The sequence below is a fragment of the Lagenorhynchus albirostris genome, chromosome 11 (genome assembly GCF_949774975.1).
Source record: "Lagenorhynchus albirostris chromosome 11, mLagAlb1.1, whole genome shotgun sequence".
Classification (NCBI taxonomy): Eukaryota; Metazoa; Chordata; class Mammalia; order Artiodactyla; family Delphinidae; genus Lagenorhynchus; species Lagenorhynchus albirostris.
This window is the reverse complement of record NC_083105.1, coordinates 96,514,017-96,537,927: the sequence shown is the minus strand read 5'-3', so window position 1 is coordinate 96,537,927 and position 23,911 is coordinate 96,514,017. Positions and strand designations below refer to the sequence as shown.

At 36.1% G+C, this 23,911-nt stretch overlaps 1 protein-coding gene, 1 long non-coding RNA gene and 1 other non-coding gene across 4 annotated transcripts in view; 1 reads left to right on the top strand and 2 right to left on the bottom strand.

Annotated features, from left to right (window-relative positions):
* LOC132529884 (uncharacterized) overlaps window positions 1-4,831 on the top strand; it is a 37,813-nt gene extending 32,982 nt beyond the window's left edge. Inside the window, exons 1-3 of one of the 2 annotated variants that reach the window (XR_009543605.1) lie at window positions 1,351-2,440; window positions 3,125-3,311; window positions 3,390-4,831. This is a non-coding gene — a long non-coding RNA (uncharacterized LOC132529884). Of the gene's footprint in view, window positions 1-1,350; window positions 2,441-3,124; window positions 3,312-3,389 lie in introns of those variants that run through there. The other variant, XR_009543606.1, reaches the window with a different exon arrangement.
* Window positions 1-5,465, bottom strand: part of LOC132529879 (pregnancy zone protein-like) — a 41,277-nt gene extending 35,812 nt beyond the window's left edge. The window contains exons 1-6 of the mRNA XM_060166944.1: window positions 5,383-5,465; window positions 3,138-3,318; window positions 2,206-2,359; window positions 2,006-2,058; window positions 1,418-1,438; window positions 788-956 (exon numbers count right to left, since the gene is read on the bottom strand). Coding sequence (XP_060022927.1) covers window positions 788-956; window positions 1,418-1,438; window positions 2,006-2,058; window positions 2,206-2,359; window positions 3,138-3,318; window positions 5,383-5,465 — 661 coding nt within the window. The remainder of the gene's footprint in view (window positions 1-787; window positions 957-1,417; window positions 1,439-2,005; window positions 2,059-2,205; window positions 2,360-3,137; window positions 3,319-5,382) is intronic.
* Window positions 5,466-23,044: 17,579 nt separating this feature from the next.
* Window positions 23,045-23,151, bottom strand: LOC132530177 (U6 spliceosomal RNA). The gene has a single exon (XR_009543728.1). It is a non-coding gene; the product is annotated as a U6 spliceosomal RNA (small nuclear RNA).
* Between the last annotated feature and the right edge of the window lie 760 nt (window positions 23,152-23,911).

Below are 23,911 nucleotides of genomic sequence, written 5' to 3'. Positions count from 1 at the left end.
GTCAGTTTCCCTTCGTGTTCCACTCTGGCATCTGAAGGTGCCCTTGTGAGTTCTGATCTGTCCATCCCCACCAATGCTTCAGGAGGACTGGTTAGTAATTTCCTCTGATCTACTATCTCCTCCTGTTGGACTCTGACTTTTCCAGCCTCTCTCACAGTTGTGTATAAGGCTTGTTATTTCTATAATGAATCCCTGTTCTATAATTCTCATGGCAGTTCTGGTGAGTTTTGGGAATCCTGTTTTTGTGATAGGTCTCCTTATCCATGGCATGATATATTTAACTTAAGTTAGAAAATCCGCATAACTGATAACTAATAAGATGGTTTCAATGTCTGATTACTATTATTAGAGTAGATTACATGTAGGTCACACAAAGCCAGGTTGTAATCCCAGGAAATACCTCCTGTTATAAGATATAGATCACGAGATGCATGTAGATAACATAATGTATTGGTTAACAATTGATGTTTGAATAGGGTCAGATGGAACTATTAAAATTTCTCTTGCTTCTTGTTGGCTCTGTGATTTTGGTAAATTAGTAACTTTTCTAGTATTAATATGTTCGTTTGTAAACTGGAGAAGGTATAGGATCTGCTTCAGAGGGCTACTTTAAGGATTAAATGAGATAGTGCATGAAACGTGCTTAGCAAATAGTTAAATAAATAAAAAGCCTTGCTGATTTTCAACTATTATATGCTAGATTTTTGCTTGTCACCTACATGTAAAAATGATCCAATCTTTCATTCTCTAATGTCATAAATATCTTGGACACATGCAGAATTCTTACCATATTCATTCACCTCGAAAGAGTGCTCTATTTTTTTCCCTGACTCCTTCTGCAGTATGACCTTGTAGGGACCCAGCGTGGGCTCCACAGAGAGTGGGAAAGAGAGCTGCTTGAGTCCCCAGTGCAAATTGACACTGTGCCATTGGAAAATCCGGTTCTTCTTGGGATTCTATAGGTAAAAACATCACAAGTTCATAGAAGCAACTGAAATATATAATTTTGAGTAGAGGAACAGCTTTTCAGGGAGAGTGACATTGGGAGGTGGACAATTAGCTGATTGGTAAATTGGCACCAGAGGTATTAGCAAAGGTTTCTAGGAATTCTAGACTGAGCAAAGGACATCTTTCCCAGCTATGCGATATGACAGCTGATAGCACCTCTTTTTGAGATTATGCATACCCATCTTGTTTAGAAATATTGGAAGAGCCACTAACTTGCATCATCTCAGGGAATTTTGTTCCTTCATTTATATCTTATCTACTCTCCCCAGGATTTAAGAGAGACAGGGAAAACAGTGTTTTATTTAGTTTTGGTGAAGTGCTGGTGGGGAAGGTGGAGGTGGAGCGAGGCAAGTTAACACAACTGGCAGTGAGTCCTCATCCCAACCGAGATACACAATACATTACCTACCTCAATATAAACCACTGGGAACTGAAAAGAAAGAGATAGTATGAGTGTGAGATAGAGTTTAGAAAGAGAACACCATGACATTAGCATTAATACAGTATCGGGACCAGAGGAAGTAAGCCTGTTCATTTCTTGTCCAAATGAGGAGATGTGGCTCCATTTCATTCACAATACTTTGTATGTTTAGTTTGGGACATACGCCTCTTAAGAAGTCATGACTTCCCTTTAATGAAATAATGTACAATTGAGAAACCTACATTTAGGTAAAAAGGTCCTAATAATAGTTTATTTTGCAGACGATGTTTATCTCTGAGAAATTCTCCATTTCTCTAGGAGAGAAATGAAATGCACTTATTTTCTTCAGTTCAATGAAAATAATTGAGTCTTTAAGGGCATAATTTTAACTGAATATTTAATTTGTTTAAAAAATGTAGTTGATGAACTGATCTCCCTTATTCTCCAGCAGCGATACACTTTTGAGATCTTTCTGTGATAGATTTAAGAATCTCATATTGGTCTCGGTTCTCCGAAAGAATAGGTTTTACAATTTTGCCTGTTTCTGCCAATCTTACCCACTGTTGTGACACTCACCATTTCATTCAAAGGGTGAAAATTGACATCCACAGAGACAATGCGGAATCTCACTGAAACACAGAGATTTTTCTCATGAAACCCTCCAGTGGGAACTCAGGGTGGTAAGACAGATAACAACGTGCAAGGATTTCCATAAGTTAATAGAGAACCACACTTCCAACCCTTCAAATTGCTTTTGCTCATTTGGTTCTTTATACCTGTTTGTCCTGGTTTGTAGATGGGTTTGTCTGTCTGAACAAAGACAAGGCTTTCTGCTTTTGTTATGTGAATCCACTTCCTCTTTATGAAGTGCTGGGTTGGCCCTTTCACCTGCACAGTGATGAACGCTGAGGAAGATGATGACTCCGGAATCTGTAAAAACGAAATGAGCTGAAGAATCTGCCCAGATCCACTTCTGAATGTCTCAGCCTTTGTGATTTTCTCATTTCTCTGGTTAGTCCCGTGAAAATTAGTAAGGGATAGGGTCAAAGGTGATGTCCCCTCTTTTTATAGATTATTATGATCGTGTAACATGACAGCAACGAATTGTTGATTTGACTAAAGGAAAAATGTCATTGCAATAAAATGAACTAATTCTTCAACCAGTTATGACAATGAAGGCAATAACAAGCTCACATTTTCACAGCAATATGGTAGTATTAAAATAATTATTAAATTTTATTTTTCAACGGTCAAAATAGCATTACATATTATTGTTGGCAGTAAGCTGGTATGATTAACTATTTAATACTTTAAGTTAATTAAAGGTTACAAGGACAATACATTAACCATCAACCATCTGCGAGATCATAGAGAAGTCACTTAACTTTATGAATCTATGTGTTTATATCTGTAATGGCATGAACATTATTTTCCTTAGAAGTTTACTTTAAGAGCAAAGATAATAATGGTTATAGAAGTCCTTCCTATAACCATTATTATCTTTTGTATGTTGCACCAGTTCTGTTTGTAAATATTATGTAAGTATATTCAGTAGAACTTTTATTTTTAGACTCTAATTTGAAATTTGCTCTGTACTCCTCATTTTTTTCTTCCTTTTGCTTTGTTATTGTTGGGGGTCAGAATGCAAGGCATCAACTAACATGCTCTCTCTTTAATGCTCTCCCTTTTCCCAAGGAGGGATACTGACCATGAAGGAGCTGCAGTAGAAGGAGTGCTTCGCCCCCAGGTCTGTGAGGAGATTCCTGCTCTGCATCTCATACTCCAGAGTTACTGTCAGTTCCACTGTCTCATTCAGGTGATTAAGCACGACACAGGCCTTCTCGGTAACCCCAGCATACAGCTGTGATGGGACCAGGACCAGGTACTGCCTGCGGAGAAGAGGGGTCTGGGTCAACCATGGAAGAGTTAAAAAGACATCATTACTGTGGTTGTTTTCTAGATGATCTTTGCTATCGTCACCAATCAGAGAGCAGAGCCAGATTTCAACAGGAGTGGAGAGGAGTATATTCTTCAAAGACCAATCCAGAAGGCCTTAGAAACTCAGAAAGCCCCTGCCAAGTTAAACATCAGTATGCTTCTCCTATACTGTGGAAATAGTCACTCTCGATATTAGTAAACCTATTCATAAGTTATGGATAAGCACTCCATGAGTTGTTATATATTTTGTATAGAAATAATTTTCAAATTTAGAAATTTTCAATGAATCAAGTAAATGTGATCATACACACGCATGCGCACGCACACACGCACACACACAAATATTATTCAGAAACCCTGCTGTTCATGACAACATGAATGGGCCTTGAGGGCATTATGCTAAGTGAAATGAACCAGATAGAGAAAGACAAATACTGATGGTATCTCTTACAGCATGCGGACGGAGTCTTTAAAAAAAAGTCAAACTCAGAGACATAGAGTAGAAAAATGGTTACCAGGGAATGGGGGATGGAGGAGAATAGGGATAGGTTGGTAAAAGAACACAAACTTTCATTTATAAGTTGAATAGGTTCTGTCTGAGGATGTACTATATAACATGGTGACTATAGTTGATAACATTGTATAATTGAAATTATATAATTGAAATTTGCTATGAGAACAGAACTTAAGTGTTCTCAACCCCCCAAATAAATATTTGATAGATGTGTTAGATTAATCGTTAGATTAATCTATGTGATAGATTAATTAAACTCAATGGGGAGAATCCTTTCACAATATATATGTGTGTACACTTTAAATCTCTTACAAGTTTAATTCTCAGTTATATGTAAATAAACCCCAAAAAAACTTTAAATTTTTTTTAGTAACAAACAATATTATTAATCAGTTAATGATCATTGAAACCAGTAAGAAAACCTATCCACATGTGGTCTTGGGTTTCAATGGATGATATCACAAACCTCTTTGTTCCAGGAAACATTGAGAGATAACGATAATACGTGGAGAGGAGCTGAATCGTTTTTCACTACTGTTTCAGAAGCAACCTTAGCTCTTTTCTTTCTTCCACTCTCTAGAGATGGAAGAAAAACTAGGCTAATCATCAGACATATTACCATATACATGCAGAAGAAAATATTCTCCTGTTGCGGTTTGCCCATTGTTTACAATCACCTAAATGTGCTGCACTTTGTGATGTTCTGCTGGCCCATGACTCTCTCTCTTTCTGAAGTGTCCTGGTCTAGCTGGAAAACTTCTATTGGCTTCATAAGACTCATCTCAAAAGCAACTTTCTTATGTGGACTTTGGTGATGCCTCTTCCCTTGTATCAGTTCCCATGAAGAGTTAGGTTATCTCTGAGTATTCTCACAGAATCCTACAATGCCTGGTTCTGTTTTTGCATTTTATTTCATTCGCTGTGCACCATCTCTCTCTCTCTCTCTCTTTTATACTCTCTCTTTTTTATACTTAGTATAGTATAACCCTATACTAAGGGCAGGGGCCACATTTTGTTAATCTGTATATTCTCAAATCTAATGCCAGCCCTTAAAGTTTTGCTGAAGGATTGAGTGAAATGACACACAAACCCTGGCTTGTCTGTAAGTCATGCATCCATCTTGGGAATACCTGCTTGGGGAAGATACAGACACTGAGTCACTTTACAATGGCCAAGACACTGCAGCCTTTTGCACCAGTCAAAAAAGAATTTATCTTTTTTTGGTAGGAATTCTATATTCTTATTTGATGAATGTTGCAGAATTCTATCATCTTATTTGGTAAATGTTTCACAAATGTTACTACCCTATATCTCTGAGTTTTCTAGAACTGGAGTATGCCTTTTACCACCTGTGCACTAACAATTTATCAACACTTCTGAGCTTTTTCAACAACAGATAATTTCAGAAGGAATCAGGAAATAAATAAAAAGACAGACATCAAGAAGCTGATAACACAATGGGAAGAGGAGGGCAATAGACTTTTCTGGAAATGTTGCTTACGGTTTGGAGGTAGCTGAAGCATCTCTGGGAAGGAGCAAGGAAAGCAGAATCAAGACTGGATTAGGCAGCTGACATCCCCTCATGGTGTAGAGAAGAATAGGAAAGAATGGGGCTCTTGAGTCCTTGATTCCTTGAACTCTGTTCTTGTTCCAGAATCACTGGTTTTTATTTTGCCTAATGGGCAGTAAAAGTAAATGGCTAACCATTTATTTTTGTAACATATTAACTACTTCCAGTATAAAAAAATCAATTGCAGATCACGTTCATCCACTTGCTCAAATTTTCTAAGTGCCTGAAAAATAGTATGTTGAGGCTACATTAGCTCTGGTTATTAATCAACACGTTAAATATCTTTAAGAAAAAACAAAGTAAATGACATGATTTGATGAAATCAATCAATACTCTTGATCTTTTTCTTTTTTAACAAGAGCTATTTATGTAAATACATATCCCAAATCTCTTCTTGGTAGACCAGGGAGCATCACATATTCTCCCAAGCTTCATCCAATACAGTTATTTAATGAAACAAAGAAATAAAATTTATCACAGATTTTAAACAAAGTATGAAGATAATCTCTCCTTTGTTTAAAAGCTTAGCTTTTGCTTTTTACAACTATCCTTATATTTGTTTGTTTATAAAGAAAATGAACCCATGTAATGCATTTTTATAGTTTCTTAGTTCATTTAACATCAGAATATAAAGTCAATAAATTTATTTTATCCTCTAAGGAAATAATCTTTATGTGATGAACATTCTTATTTATTTTACTGTGAGAAATATAAACATTTTATCAATAGTGATCATCATCCTATTTGCTTTTCTAAGGAGATGGGATGTTAGAATCACTATTGATAAAATGTTGGTTTAAACTATAAAATGCAATATGAGGAGAAACAAGCACTCCCCTGGATGAGGTATATTTGGTTCTTGACATACATTTTTGTATATGATCTGAAAGAGTGAGAAATGAAGATACCGTACATGACAGTCCTTAGTGAACTATAAAACTACAGATTTGTAAGATATTAAAATTCACTATTTACACTATTTACAATAGCCAGGACATGGAAGCAACCTAAATGTCCATCAACAGAGGAATGGATAAAGAAGATGTGGTACATATATACAATGGAGTATTAGCCATAAAAAAATAAATCGTGCCATTTGCAGCAACATGGATAGACCTAGAGATTGTCATACTGAGTGAAGTAAGTCAGAGAAAGACAAATATCATACGATATCACTTATATGTGGAATCTAAAAAAATGGTACAAACGAACTTACAAAACAGAAATAGAGTCACAGCTGTAGAAAACAAACTTAAGGTTAAGGGGTGGGGGAGGGATAATTTGGGAGACTGGGACTGACATACACACACTACTATATATAAAATAGATAACTAATAAGAACCTGCCATATAGCACAGGGAACTCTACTCAGTGCTCCATAATGACCTATATGGGAACAGAATCTAAAAAAGAGTGGATATATGTATATGTATGACTGAATCACTTTGCTGTGCACATGAAACTAACACAACATTGTAAATCAACTATACTCCAATAAAAATTAATTAAAAAATAAATAAAATGCCAATCATGATAATATTTATTTATTTATTATTTATTTTTTATGGCCGCGTTGGGTCTTAACTGCAGCACGCAGGATCTTCGTTGAGGCATGTGGGCTCTTTGTTGTGGTGAGCGGGCTTCTCTCTAGCTGTAGTGTGCAGGTTTTCTCTTCTCTAGTTGTGGCGCGCGGGCTTCAGGGCACGTGGGCTCTGTAGTTTGCAGCACACAGGCTCTAGTTGAGGCACAAGAGCTCAGTAGTTGCGGCATGCAGGCTTAGTTGCCCCGTGGGATCTTAATTCCCTGACCAGGGATCGAACCCATGTCGCCTGCAATCTAAGGCAGATTCTTTACCACTGGACCACCAGGGAAGTCCCCCAATCATGATGATAGACTATGAGTGATATAATGCCAGGTCAGAGTAAAATGTAATAATACATTGTGTGAGCCCTTGGTAGTTGGTAAATGCTTGCTGAATGAATATAAAACTCTTCTGCTTCAATTTGGTTTCCTCTCTCGTTAGAAACTTTATGCTCTCTCCACTTCCATCCTGCACTCCCACACTGCCATAAATATCTTCATTCTCTGCCAGCTTAATATGGAATAAATTAATTTACAATAAATAATAAATGACTTTTAAGAAGTCTCTATGTTACTTTTCACAGGCATAATTATACTTTTTGGATATATACCAAGCCTATATTTTGGCCAAATGCCTAATGACTAAGTATAAAAATCCACATTTGGATGAAGCAAAATCACCATTGTAGTTTAAACTTCTGGAATAGAAGAATAAATCTGAAGTATTATCAAAACTTTATTGTTGTGATTTTTAATTGAAAATATTAGTAGATACATTTAAAATATTTATTGTAGAACATAAACAATATGTTCTCAGAATTCTCAGCTAAGGCTTACATATTCCTGTGGTCTTCAACTCTTTTTTCCTTGTATTCCCTAAAAGAATTTTATTAAGCATGTAACCCTTCACACATACTTGATTTCTAAAACTTCTCTTCACCAGTAAGATAACAAAAAGTGTATTATAAATACTGACATTTAAAAAATAAACTGTAATACGATTTTTAAAATGTATCCAATGAAATGTAAATACTGCAGTCATTTATTGCTTACCATCATCTATTTAAAACATACATGAAGTCTTCTTTTACAATTTGGAAATCTTACATCATTCTTGTTTTTCCTTGATCTTGGATTTCCATTCTAATTCCCCAGATAATTTTATCCTGGTATTTTATGCTTCAATATACTTTAAAGGTCACTCTATCATACATTACTGAAACTAAAGATAATCGAAACTATAAAAGAGGTTCTTGTACCTGTACAGTTCTGAGTAGTAATAAACTTTACTGGATCAAGTTATCATTACAAGTATTGTTAATATATTCTTTATTTTAAATAAATTTATTTTATTTATTTATTTATTTTTGACTGCATTGGGTCTTCATTGCTGCGTGTGGGCTTTCTCTACTTGTGGTGAGCGGGGGCTACTCTTTGTTGTGGCATGCGGGCTTCTCATTGCGGTGGCTTCTCTTGCTGTGGAGTCCTGGCTCTAGGCACGTGGGCTCAGCAGTTGTGGCACGTGGGCTCAGTAGTTGTGGCTCACCAGCTCTAGAGCATAGGCTCAGTAGTTGTAGCACACAGGTTAGTTGCTCCGCAGCATGTGGGATCTTCCCAGACCAGGTCTTGAACCTGTGTCCCCTGCATTGGCAGGCATATTATTAGCCTCTGTGCCACCAGGGAAGTCCCTGTCAATATATTCTTTATCAAAACTGTATATATATATATATATATATATATATATATATATGTGTGTGTGTATATATATATATATATACTATTATCTCAATGTATGTTAAACACAAGAAAAAATCTTATTTGACAATCATTTCTTAATGAAATTAAATGTATATTCCATCCTTCTGGCTCCCCCAATCAGACCATGTGTCTTTGGATGAATATTAATTGCTGCTAGATTGACACAAGTTTCAACTATCTATTTTTTTGCCATGTTTTCTATTCTACTCTATTTTATTCTAGAATATTCCTATCTACGTCCTATCCTATAGATGTAAGCACCAAGAAATCTTGTTCACATAAAGAGAGAAATGTGAGAAGTTCCGTTATAACATTATCATTTAAATATTTAGGTGTCTAATTTATAAGCCAAAGGTCACACTGTAATCATCATTAAAGAAGAATTTTAATTACCTATCAGCTGATAAATCAAATATGATCTCCTTAATTCTATTGAAAGCAAAGCACTGGAAGCTAGGTCAATTGCAAAAGGGTTTGGAATTCAGTCACTAGAGTCATTCTCATTCTCAGTGTCTCGAAAGAATGCAAAAAAGGCTTACCAGCGCTTATAAATGGTTACTAATTGTTACTAATTGATATACTCAAGAACTTTGGGGAGATTGAAATATTATTCATTTCAATATACTTTTGTCAATAGAAAACCTCATAACGTGTTTTTTATTATTGTCAAAACTATGACTTGCACATGTAGCTGATTAAATTTCTAGAAAGCATCTACCAATAATCTGATTTGCAAAGCCAGGTGTCATTGTCCAGATAATCAGTAAAATTAGTTTTATGACCGATAGGAAAAATATTATTTCATTTTTAATTGTAATAAACTCACAAATATATATTCTTATGATAATTATCCCATTTCTGAGTTCTAAGATAAGGTAAAGAATTTTACTGGGTATTTGTTACCTGGATTCAATGTTTCTTTCCATGCTCTCTATTTTATTATTATGCAACTCTCAGGGGCAATACAAACATTGACAAGAGTTGAGGAAGGAAGAGGTGAGGCTTAAAATGAAAATTTTTATTATTTCTGCCATCCACCACCACAATATGAATGAGTACAGAAAATTCCAAAATGAGCCGAAAGTACCCATTTTTAATGTCATGCTTTTTTTTATACCAGAAATATGTTTAAGACAGATGGATGTATGAGACCTACAATGGGCTTATGATTCCTTGATTTAAGAGACTTTGTGCAAATATCAATATTTTGAATGTCTTTTTGTAAAAGACAAGCAAGTTTTTCACTCCAAGATATATCTAAAATACATATTATAAGTAAATATTCATATATTAAAATAAATACACAAGTCATGTCTTGATTGAATTATCAACATTATAATAGTGATCTTATATAATTATTATCTACAAAGATCATAAGATTATTGATCATGCACAGTTTTAGGGATTCCAAAATGATGTTGAAATAGGTTGAGGCCGAAACTGAACCTTAACGGCAGATTCTAGCCAAATGTCAAAGATCAATGTTACAGTATTCCAACTTTTAATAGTAGGTAGCCACTTAACTCACATGAATGAAAATATAGTAATGAAATTCCAGGCATCGGTTTAATAGGCACTCAATAAATATTTGTTGAGTGAAAGAACAAATAAAACAAATTGGTATCATTTCTTGTCTAAAGTAATGTTCATATAATCAGGGAAAACATCTGGAAAAGAAACAATCTGAAATACAATATGGGAATATTCTAAATGACCTAAAAGCAGGATGACATAGCAGTTAAGAGAATAGACTCAATTGTCAAACTCCTGGGAATGGATCCCAGGTTCGTCACTTACTGTACCATCTTGGACAAATTACATAATCTCTCAGTGCTTTAGCTCATATATAAAGTTGACTTAAGAGTAGCTCTCCAAGGATTAGATTACATTAGTTAACACACTTATAAGTACTTAGAAAGTATCTGTCATAGAGTGAGCGCTATATAAATGTTCGTTATTGTTAGTAAAACTGGCTTTCCAGTTTTTTATCTTAGAAACTCTTTTTTTGTGCAGGGGACATTTGTTGTACATAACTGATGTGTAAGATTCATGGTTTTGAGCACCAAGTGTAAATGACTGAGCCAAGAAATTCCCACACAAAGAGTAAAATTGCACACACCAAATCATTCACTAAAGCAAAAATTAATAGTCATAAAACTTGAGATGAACTGAAATGCTTAATAAAAATGAAGACACATGCTGTATATTGCCTTGGTAGAATCTATCTTACACATCTATCAAAATAGGAAGACTTTATCACAACATCAAAAGCTTTAATACTTACTGCTAAATGAAAAGGAACAAAAGCTAAGCTTTGACTATAATAACAGCATTAAATTTTGACATAAACTAGGAAGAGAGGAGAATAAGTAAAAGTGAAAAGAGTTGACTTTGTAATTGCTGATAATTCTGATACAATTTTAATTGTATAAAAAATTGATTTTTTAAAATCTCAAAATGAAGCTAATATTTAAAAAAAAACTCTATGAAAGACATCATTACCTTTGGACATATTTCTAAACTGTTACTTCCAAAGGAAAATATGTTTACAGAGCATTGAGCAACGATGAGTGGGTGAGAATGGAGGTGTCCTTGTCACTTAGTGTACATTGGGGGAGGTACAGTTGGAATCACTGGCATAAGTAGAATGAAATTGAAAATCACCACACAAATGGGACATTCGTACAGATGTATTTAATGAATAAAAGAAGAAGGAATCTCCTGGCTGTGATAGCCCTCCATGATAACTTGCTGATTAACCCTGTGTATATTTCCAAGTATTTTTGTGAGTACTTGGTCTGGTAGAGACCAACTGGAAAATGCTGGGACTTATATGACACACTTCCATGCTTCAAGGATTTCCCTGCACCAATTCTGAGAGGCAGGACAAATGATAAAAAGAATATAAGGAATGTGCTCTTTTTCTGTCTTATTAGAAAGACTCACGGTTAATACTAGCATGCTGATTCAGAGATCAGGCCAGTGGACTTGTCAGCCCAGCTGTGCTTCCTCCAGCCTGCTTTATTCAAGACTGTAGTATTATTTTCTTCAGTACGCATAATGAAAAACTGACCTAGTGGCAAAATAATGTTCCATCCAGCCCTGTCTTCTTCCTCTGAGTCATCCGTGGAAGTTTTGTCCAGGAGAATGACATTTTCCATGCCTGCACACCCCTCCCAAACGCTGGTACTCCCCCATCCTCCACCCCTCCAACCTGCTGACTCCTCTTGTCTGTTTCAGTCCTACTGACGCCTCGCTCTCCTTCAGCGCTTGAGAACCCTCCTATCTTAACGACTTGTGCTTTTGTTCCCTTCTCCTCTATTTCTCTTCTCCCAGGTGTTCACACTGCTAACTTCCTTACAATAAATCTTTGCTCATCTATCAACTTCTCAATGAGAAGCAAGTATCATGTCTCATGGGAACATGATTCTTCATTCATTTATTCAACAGATAATTTCCGAGTGCTTGCTATTACTGGATATAGTTCTCATTGCCAAGGAACAGTGAGCAACAAGACGAAATCTCTGCCTTATATTCCAGCGAGAGGAGCCAGGCAATAAACACAATAGCAAGTGCATTATATAATATGTCAAAAATGACAAGTGCTATGGAAATAAATAGAGCAAGGGAGATCAGTAGTGCCCCAAAATAGAAAGTTTAGGTGCTGTGGTCAGCGTAGCACTTGTCACTTTCTGATAGTAGAATATTTCTATATAATTATTTTTTGAGGTAGTATTAAAATAAAGATTTTGTAAGATGATAAAACTCTATTTTGAGTCCAGCTAGCTTATTCCATATTCAGTGAATGACCAGAGAGTCAAAGGTCAATTGAAGGTCAGTTTAAGTAGTAAACAGGTTTATGTTTTCATGACTGATTTTGCAAGAAAATGATAGTGGATAGTGATAATTAATAGTAAATAATAAAAATGTGAACTTGAGAGACGCTAATCTGAAATTTCCTAGAAAGAAAATAAGCAGACATTTTTAAGGAACCACTCAAAAAACTAAGTTTATTGTTTTGGGGGAATGCTGCCCTATTTTGAAAATCTAAAAGGGACCCCTCAGTTCCCAAGGTGACATAAAAGAGCGCCAAGCTAGAGAAGAGAGGAGATGTTGGGAGAACAGTAAGTTAGACATGGCCTTATGCTCCTTCCTCAACTACTGGGCTGACTCAACGGGGGACAAATTACATCATGGAGAGTGTACCTCCTTAGGGTGTGGAAAATCCAGGAAGAGCTGCTGCCTGACTTCTGATCTGGGGCTTCTGAGAACAGCAAGCCCACTGAAGCTCTTCGTGTCAGGAGGCAAGGCAAGGACAAGCGAGATGGTAGCTTTGATACAGGAAAGAAGAGCATCCCTTCCCCTCCTTCCACCCCTTACACACACCAGCTTTCCAAGGCAGATCTCAAGGAGTGCACAAGAATTCCAGACTTTGCACAGATTCCTGTGGGGATTTATTTGGACTCAAGATTTTGAGATGACAAAATGTTGCCATGTTTTAAGTGTTTAAAATAAATTTCAGAAGATCCTCTTAAGCATTTCATTTCACATCTTTCCCTTAGTAATCAATCTAACATTTATTATTATTATTATTATTAGACATACTCATCATATCAGAAACAGAAAAAAGGTCTATTTGTCAAAAATGTAAAGTAACAAAAGTAGGTTTTATTTCCTTAATTTTCTGTTGACAAACCAACTGACAAATTTACTACAAGAATCAGAGGCAAGCAACTCTCGAGAGGCTCTTGGAAGCAAGCTGGCTACTGCTTACAGTTAAATCTGGGGTTTGTATTTAATGTTTTTCTGTAAACTGTAATCTCTCTCCTATTTTGCTGTAATACCTCTTCAGGATTTAATCAGTACTGAGTGATTGTACGTATTAGATACCATGTATTTTATATTTCATTTGTTCTCTTAGAAGAATTAGATTATATATTATCTGAAAAAATAAAACTACAGTGCCCACTAATGTGAGATATTAAGGGGCAGTGGTGGAAATTTTGGATTGTAAGTGTTTAGAATTAACCATTAAAAATTTTAGCATTGGGATTGGAAAAGGAGAGGCTATAGGTGAGATAACAGAGTGACTATTAAGGAAATTAGAACTTTTTTGAGGCTGAAAGAAAAGTCCAGGAACCAAAACAATTGTACCTTTAGAGTAATGTTTCCTAATGCAAAACAAATAAATAATTTCATGAAAATGTAAAATAAACAAAAATACACGGTTAAAATAGTGTAATAAACTACTAAAATAATAAACCACTTAAAATGAAAAATAAAAAGAGAAGCAATAGAATAAGTTTTAGCTAAAGAAAAAAGTCACATAGGTGCTTTCCTATGTCATCAGGCTAGAAATGTTACTGTAGTTTCCCCATAAAACATCTTTTTTTTTTAATTGGGGTATAGCTGCTTTACACTGTCGTGTTATTTTTTACTGTACAATGAAGTGAATCAGCTATATGTATACATATATCCTTTCCCTCTTGGATCTCCCTCCCACCTCCCCCACATCCCACCCATCTAGGTCACCACAGAGCACTGAGCTCCCTGCATTATACAGCATGTTCCCACTATCTGTTTTACACACGGTAGTGTATATATGTCAATCCCCATCTCCCAGTTCATCCCACCCCCCATTCCTCCCCCCCATGTCCACATGTCTGTTCTCTATGTCTGCATCTCTATTCCTACCCTACAAATAGGTTCATCTGTACCATTTTTCTAGATTCCACGTATATGCGATAATATTTGTTCTTCTCTTTCTGACTCACTTCACTCTGTATGACAGACTCTAGGTCCATCCACGTCTCCACAAATGACCCAGTTTCATTCCTTTTTATGGCTGAATAATATTCCATTGTCTATATGCACCACATCTTCTTTATCCATTCATCTGTCGATGGCCACTTAGGTTGCTTCTATATCCTGGCTATTGTAAATAGTGCTGCAGTGAATATTGGGATGCATGTGTCTTTTTGAATTATGGTTTTCTGGGTATATGCCCAGTAGTGGGATTGCTGGGTCATATGGTGGTTCTATTGTTAGTTTTTTAAGGAACCTCCATACTGCTCTCCATAGTGGCTGTACCAACTTACGTTCCCACCAACAGTGCAAGAAGGTTCCCTTTCGTCCACACCCTCTCCAGCATTTATTGTTTGTAGATTTTTTGATGATGGCCACTCTGACCAGTGTGAGGTGATACATCAACACTCTTTGACATAAATCACAGCAAGATCTTTTTTGACCCATTTGCTAGAATAATGGAAATAAAACCAAAAATAAACAAATGGGACCTAATTAAACTTAAAAGCTTTTGCACAGCAAAGGAAACTATAAACGAGATGAAAAGACAACCTTCAGAATGGGAGAAAATATCTGCAAATGAAGCAACTGACAAGGGATTAATCTCCAAAATATGCAAACAGCTCATGAAGCTCAATATCAAAAAAACAAACAACCCAATCAAAAAATGGGCGGGAGACCTAAATAGACATTTTTCCAAAGAAGACATACAGATGGCCAAGAGGCACATGAAAAGATGCTCAACATCACTAATTATTATAGAAATGCAGATCAAAACTCCATAAAACATCTTGATTGAAACCGACAAGTTTGAAAATAATAGCTAAATAAAAGACAAAGCAAATCGTATCTCCTTCCACTGAATGCATGTCTGGTGGTGAGAGGTTTCCAAACAGATATAGCAGCTCCACCTACATGAAAAATGGCTGACAGACACTTTATTTTCGCCTCATTTCCTGCTCCACTGTTTACAGCCTCAGGGTTGTGTTAAATTGAACAGTTATCCCTAAACTGTGTATGCTGTCTATCGGAGGAAGACAGCAACTCCATTATTGCATTTGATAGCAGCCTTTGTAGAGGCCAGGGCTAGAAGGGGCTGGGGAGAGGGGAAAGGGGAAATGTATCTGGGTATCGAAGGAAGTTTGATGACATCCTGATGTGTAACAAAATGCCTGCATCTGAAGGTGGATTTGAGTTTTGTTATGCTGCAGTATTTCACAGGATTATAGAAACAAGCAGTGGGACTGTTAAGCACAGCAGATTCAGCCAAGATCAGGGCTCTTCAAACAATTTTAACTGTGACTGCAGTAAGAAATGCAGTTAACATACATACACGTGTATGTACACACAACTGAAAACAGTGATAGCTGAGCAATATTTCAACAGTTATGTGCAATGCGCACTGACATTGCTAGCTGGGATTTCCTAAATTGATTTCAAGATCTGTTAAGAGGTTGGAATCCCCAGTTTGAAAAACACCGCCCTAGATGAAAGATTGTGGGAGGAAAGCACTGGGAATTGAGATAAGTACTAATGACCACAAATAGACCTATAGGCATAGGTCTTGGAAAAGTATTCAACCCACCTATCTGTATATCAAGCGAACAAAACCAAGGGAAATCTACAAGCCTTTTAGCAAGTGAGTCTGGAAAGATTGCTGTTTGTTTGAGGATAAAGATGCAAAAAAATGGAAATACAAAAAAAATCGAAATATCAAGAAAAAATGACCAGAAAATTTAAGACTCAGAGGAAGAGCTTAAAAGTTTTTAAAAATAATTTACTAGATAAATTAGATAGAAATTTAAATTTAAAACTTCATCACCAACAAGAATCAATACAACAATTACTCAAGTGCATGTTTATTTATAAAGTGGAATACAATAGAAAAGAAGATAAGAGAAATGAATATATTCAAATATACTGAGCTGAAATAACATCATTAAAATTATCAAATATTACTTTAAAATTAAAAGTTGATAAATCTGGTTCAAGGTAGAACTACTGACATAGATAATAAGTATGAGTTAAGACCAAAATGATAATGAGGTTAAAGGAATTTGAAAAGAAATGGTTTTGATGTTCAGAGAAAGATGATCCCAAATAAATGTAACCTGTGTCTTCCACAGCATCCTAACGAATGGAAAAAGTATTATTAGGAATATAGATGTCACACTTTGCTTTTAAACTGATCCTTCTCAAACTCTTCCAAAAAATTGCAAAGGAAGGAACACTCCCAAACTCATTCTATGAGGCCACCATCACCCTGATACCAAACCAGACAAAGATACTACAAAAAAAGAAAATTACAGACCAATATTACTGGTGAATATAGATGCAAAAATCCTCAACAAAATACTAGCAAACAGAACCCAGCAACATATTAAAAGGATCATACACCATGATAAAGTGAGATTTATCCCAGGGATGCAAGGATTCTTCAATATATGCAAATCAATTAATGTGATACATCATATTAACAAATTGAAGGATAAAAACCATATGATCATCTCAATAGATGCAGAAAAAGCTTTTGACAAAATTCAACACCATTTATGATAAAAACTCAACAGAAAGTACGCATAGAGGGAACATACTTCAACATAATAAAGGCCATATATGACAAATCCAGAGCAAACATCATTCTCAATGGTGAAAAACTGAAGGCATGTTCTCTAAGATCAGGAACAAGACAAGGATGTCCACTCTTGCCACTATTGTTCAACGTAGTTTTGGAAGTCCTAGCCACAGCAATCAGAGAAGAAAAAGAAAAAAAAGAATACAAATTGGAAAAGAAGAATAAAACTCACTGTTTGCAGATGACATGGTACTATACATAGAGAATCCTAAAGATGCCACGAGAAAACTTCTAGAGCTAATCAGTGAATTCGGTAAAGCTACAAGGTACAAAATTAACACACAGAAATCTCTTGCATTCCTATACACTAACAGATCAGAAAGAAAAATTAAGGAAAAAATCCCATTTATCATTGCAACAAAATGAATAAAATACCTAGGAATAAACCTACCTGAGGAGGTAAAAACCTGTACTCAGAAAACTATAAGACACTGATGAAAGAAATCAAAGATGACACAAACAGATAGAGAGATATACCATGTTCTTGGATTGGAAGAATGAATATTGTGAAAATGACTATACTATCCAAAGCAATCTACAGATTCAATGCAATCCCTATCAAATTACCAATGGCATTTTTTACAGAACTAGAACAAAAAAATTTACAATCTGTATGGAGACACAGAAGACCCCGAATAGACGAAGCAATCTTGAGGGGAAAAATAATGGAGCTGGAGAAATCAGGCTCCCTGACTTCAGACTATACTGCAAAGCTACAGTAATCAAGACAGTATGGTACTGGCAGAAAAACAGAAATATAGATCAATGGAACAGGATAGAAAGCCCAGAGATAAACCCACGCACATATGGTCACCTTATCTTTGACAAAGGAGGCAAAAAGGTACAATGGAGAAAAGACAGCCTCTTCAATAAGTGGCACTGGGAAAACTAGACAGCTACATATAAAAGAATGAAATTAGAACACTCCTTAACACCACATACAAAAATAAACTCAAAATGGATTAAAGACCTAAATGTAAGACCGGACACTATAAAACTCTTAGAGGAAAACATAGGAAGAACAGTCTTTGACATAAATCACAGCAAGATCTTTTTTGACCTGCCTCTTAGAGTAATAGAAATAAAACCAAAAATAAACAAATGAAACTTCAAAGCTTTTGCACAGCAAAGGAGACCATAAGCAAGACAAAAAACAACGCTCAGAATGGGAGAAAATGTTTGCAAACGAATCAACAGACAAAGGATTAATCTCCAAAATATATAAACAGCTCATGCAGCTCAATATTAGAAAAACAAACAAGCCAATCAAAAAATGGGCAGAAGACCTAAATAGACATTTCTCCAGAGAAGACATATGGATGGCCAAGAGGCACACGAAAAGCTGCTGGGCATCAGTAATTATTAGAGAAATGCAAATCAAAACTACAATGAGGTATCACCTCACACTGGTTAGAAGGGCATCATCAGAAAAATCTACAGACAGCAAATGCTGGAGAGGGTGTGGAGAAAAGGAAACCCTCTTGCACTGTTGGTGGGAATGTAAATTGATACAGCCACTATGGGGAACAGTATGGAGGTTAGTTGAAAAACTAAAACAGAACTACCATATGACTCAGCCATCCCACTACTGGCCATATAACCGGAAAACCATAATTCAAAAAGATGTATGTACCCCAATGTTCACTGCAGCACTATTTACAATAGCCAGGTCATGGAAACAACCTAAATGCCCATCAACAGATGAATGGATTAAGAAGATATGGTACATATATACAATAGAATATTACTCAGCCATAGAAAGGAACGAAATTGGGTCATTTGTAGAGACGTGGATGGACCTAGAGAATGTCATACAGAGTGAAGTAAGTCAGAAAGAGAAAAACAAATATCATATATTAATGCATATATGTGGAACCTAGAAAAATGGTACAGATGAACCAGTTTGCAGGGCAGAAATAAAGACACAGATGTAGAGAACAAACATGGGCACCAAGGGTTGAAAGCGGGGGTGGGGGTGGGGTTGGTGGTGTGAATTGGGAGATTGGGATTGACATATATACACTAATATGTATAAAACAGATAACTAATAAGAACATGCTGTATAAAAAATAAGTAAATTAAATTAAATTTAAAAAAGTAAACCACCTTCCCCATGACACCTGTAGCAGACAGAGCCAAGGCTCTTCCCAGATTCCTTCCATACTTTCACTAGTTCTTCGCACCCACCCCCAGCTTCACCGTGCTTTGCTTCTAAGTTTGCATCTGTGAACTTTTTCAGAGGTCTGTCTTGGGCTCCTTGACAAGTTCCTAGGGGTTTACCTCTGCCTTGGGTGTTGTCCATCACCAGCGACTCCCTGGTGCTGGAGTATGAAAGCTTAGCTTCCTTTCCTAAAAGTGGGACAAACTCTGAAGTGTAATTGATGCTACGGATCTTCCTGCCAGATCAGGCTGAAGTTAAGGCTTTGTCCAAAATCAGTTGCCCCCTTGCCTGGCTTCTTCCCTTCTATGCCCTGCTTTCCCCCAACTCCTTTTTTTTTGGTGTCTTCTGGAGGCACTTTCTTAATAACTCACTGGTTCATTTTTTCCTGTCTCAGGATCAGATTTTGGGGAAGGTGACCTAAGAGAATGCCTCCCTTGATAACTAAAATATGAAGCAACCATAATGCTTTCGTTCACTCATTACGTTAATTAACTTATTCACTCATTATATAATATTATTCACTCATTACATAATATTTTTCACTCATATAATTCACCCAGTCACTCATTATTACCCAGAACATAACAAGTTTTTTATTATATTGATTTTTTTCAACCTTATTAAAATATGAAGTTTCTACCGGATACATTACTACATCATTCACTATTGATTTGAAAGACGGGGATTTCCATGGAATCATGAATAAATGTTTTTAATAATGTCAAATAGTTTAAGTAAGTTTTAAATTTTATTATAAATAGTTTAATATAAAATAAACATACTTGTTAAAGAAAATTAAGGGAAAGACTCCTAAGATGAAAACAAGTTAGCTATAAACAAATTATAGAAATATCCTAAAACAGTGCATGGCTTGTGTGCTTGAAATCTGTGTATATATTTTCCAAGTAAACTCTCCTTATTGATTCTCCACTTTTTTCCTTCTTTTAAAACTTTACACAGGCTACAATAGGTGTTTTAGAATGTCAACGCCCTGGGAAATACTTCAGATAGTACATAATACTAGCTCACACACTGTTAAGTTTTATAACTATTTTTTCAATCAGAGGACACCCTTATTATAAGAAATATGCTTTTGAAAATCTCAATTTAAAACTCATTTAATTCATACTTATCTTGTTAAAAGATGACATGTGTTTTTGTGTACTATTAAGTATAGTCCCCATGTGGCCAGAGCATCACTAACTTATAGTATACTCAGTTTGCTAACTTTAAAACTATGAAAATGGAAATATTTTTGTCGGTTTAAAAATATGAGGAGATATTTTCATTAAAGTTATACACACAGAGATTTTTTAAAATATATGTATTTTCCCATCACACTTTCAAAATCACCTAATTCAATTTTGTATGTCATAGATATTTCTAGTAAAATAATGACCAGATAGCACAAAATTATCAAAATAGGACAAAAAACTTCTTTCTTTATGGGATGACAGCAACTGTCAGTATAAACATAATACTCTTTTCTAGCCATAGGAAGTGCTATCCTTTACTCTGGTTAGTAAAGGTAACTGCAAATAACCTCCACTTCTAATGCAATGAAGTTTAGAGGTTTGTTTTAGGAGCTTAAAACATCTTTCAAATTTTTGATGAAAAACTTTTTTCTCTATTCAGGTTCCCAATCTCTTTACAGATTTACCTGTGAGTAAATCTTTCAAGAAAGAAAATTGCTTATTGTCTTAAATTTTGTGTTCCAACAAGGATAAACACTTTAAACCAATGCAATGAAACTCCTACTGTAGAATTACAGGACTCAAGGACTATTACTGGTGATTTTCTTATGGGAGTGACCTCCTGCAACCTGAAATCATGCGAGGTAAAAATCTACTCCCAATTTCTTAAGGCCCGCTTCGTTGTCACTGCCTATAAGCTAGCAGGCAAATAAATGGTTATCCTGTCCTTGTTCCTGATCTCTGAGTTAAATTTCATTGTTTGCTTTTTCTTTGGTCTTGGCAAATTTGGGCAGCAGTGATGACAACACTCAAACTAGGTCAGACTAGGTCCTGGAATAGCATTAATTCCAAATGTAGGATATTTCTGTGCAGGATAAATACCAAATGTGAAGCTGGAACACATAAAGTCAAAAAATGCATCTGGATAATTTATGGGTCCTCTCTTTAAAATAATCTAAATAGCTAACTTTGCATCAACTTAGCCATCAATAACTTCCCATAAAATTTTTAGCCTGGATTGATGCTGTATCTTTTGTAATTTCTCAGAGGGCCAGAGAGAGATGAAGGTCTAGATACAAACTGCAGATCCTAGTCACATACGAAGCTACAACAATCTAAATGTGCTTTGCAATTTTAACACAATGCAATAGTTAATATCACAATATACTTTGTTTTTAAAAGCAACATGACACTGGGTAAGCTAAGAATATTTGAAGCATTATATCTTAAACACTAAAGGTCAATTTTTTTGAAAACTGTATATCCTCCATTGTGTAAGACTCATTATTCATCTTTTGTGCTACATTATAACCCAGCGTCTTAGGCCCTCTACTAGAAAATAGATGGGATAAGGAAAAAGAAACTCATTTTTATGTTTCTGGGCTGTTGGAAGTAGGCAGAGGTTGAAAAGAATCAACCTTTTCAACCTCTGCCTTCTTCAGCTCTTAGCAAGAATCCCAGAAGTCTTCCAATTTTGTCCCTAGCCTTATTTCTTGAAATATTTCCTATCAGGAAAGGAAGCATAGTATCAGTTAATAATGTCAGTTGCTAAGGATAATCTTCTTCAGCCTGTTTTCATCATTGTATAATCCCCCCCTCCCCATCTACAGAAAATAGCTCTTCAGCTCCATAGCCCAGGCTCTCCTGTAACTCTTTTATTCACTTGAACTTGTTTTCCTCCCTTCTGGTTTTTTTTTCTTCACTGCAAATAAGTCTATCCAATTCTCGTCTTAAGGCACGATTTTGAATTAATTCTACCTCTGTGCTTTTTCATGCAGCATTCATCTCATCAGAAATGTCTTCTTTTGACTGTAGTAATCTGTGCCTAAGAACTTCTTCTAGACCAAGGAGATGAGAAAAGACTTCTCAGCTTATTTCCATGCCATGCTGATCATTCTATCACTGGGCAATTCTTTAAGCGCTAGAGTTCTCTTACCTGTTCTTGATACTCTTTTTTTGTTTTGTTTTTGGGTTTTTTTTTTTTGCGGTATGCAGGCCTCTCACTGTTGTGGCCTCTCCCGTTGCGGAGCACAGACTCCGGACACGCAGGCTCAGTGGCCATGGCTCACGGGCCCAGCCGCTCCGCGGCATGTGGGATCTTCCCGGACCGGGGCACGAACCCGTGTCCCCTGCATCGGCAGGCGGACTCCCAACCACTGCGCCACCAGGGAAGCCCTGTTCTTGATACTCTTTATTGCTGTTTTACTTATAATTCAACTGTCAGCTTATAAATTTGTACACGCTGTCACTTAGTGATTCCAAAACTTGATTATTATTCCAATCAACCAAGGAACGCTTTAAAAATACAGTTTCCAAGGCTCCCCACCCCAGACTTATTGAAACTAAATCTCTAGCTTTTATGCTACATAATCTATATTTTCAAATCCCTTTGTTGAGTATGATTGACATGCAGAATGCCATATAGTTAATGTTCAGAAGACAAGTATTTATCTATGGGAAAAAAAATTGAAATGTTTCATGATTTTGTGTATTCTCCTTATATAGGGGGCATGCTAATCTTCTCTGTATCGTTCTAATTTTAGTATATGTGCTGCTGAAGTGAAAACTTCAATCTATATTTTTATTTTATATTTCAAGCAAACTTTGTAATGGATTTTAAACGACCGATTTGCTAGGTATGTATTGTGTACCATCAATTTAGATATCCTATAAATTATATTAGTTGAGTTTAATGAAATTTAGATGCACTCACCTTTCTGTCCAGGCTTGTAGATGGGCATCTGTCTGAAAAAGACCATGTTTTCTTGGGGTCTGATTGCTACCAGTCTTCTCTCTTCCTGACTGAACGTTGCTCCTTTAGCAGAGAATGTAATGAAAGCCAGTCTGGCCTGAGGAAACTAGGGAACAAATAAATACAAGATTACTGTCTGTTTTATCAAAAAATCCCTCCCTTGGGCTTCCCTGGTGGCGCAGTGGTTGAGAGTCCGCCTGCCGATGCAGGGGACGCGTGTTCGTGCCCTGGTCCGGGAAGACCCCACATGCCGCGGAGTGGCTGGGCCCGTGAGCCATGGCCGCTGAGCCTGTGCGTCCGGAGCCTGTGCTCCGCAACGGGAGAGGCCACAACAGTGAGAGGCCCGCGTACCGCAAAAAAAAAAAAAAAAAAAAATCCCTCCCACTATGCGTTGGCATCACTAAAAGTTTTTTTGTTTGTTTGTTTGTTTTGGTTTTTTTGTATGATATATTTTTGCATGCCAAATATATTCCGAATATTCCAAATTAAGAGAAAATAAGTAACCCCGGACCTCAAATTTTTAATGTAATGAAGATAAGAAAAATAAAGATAATAACCAACACCATTTATTATTG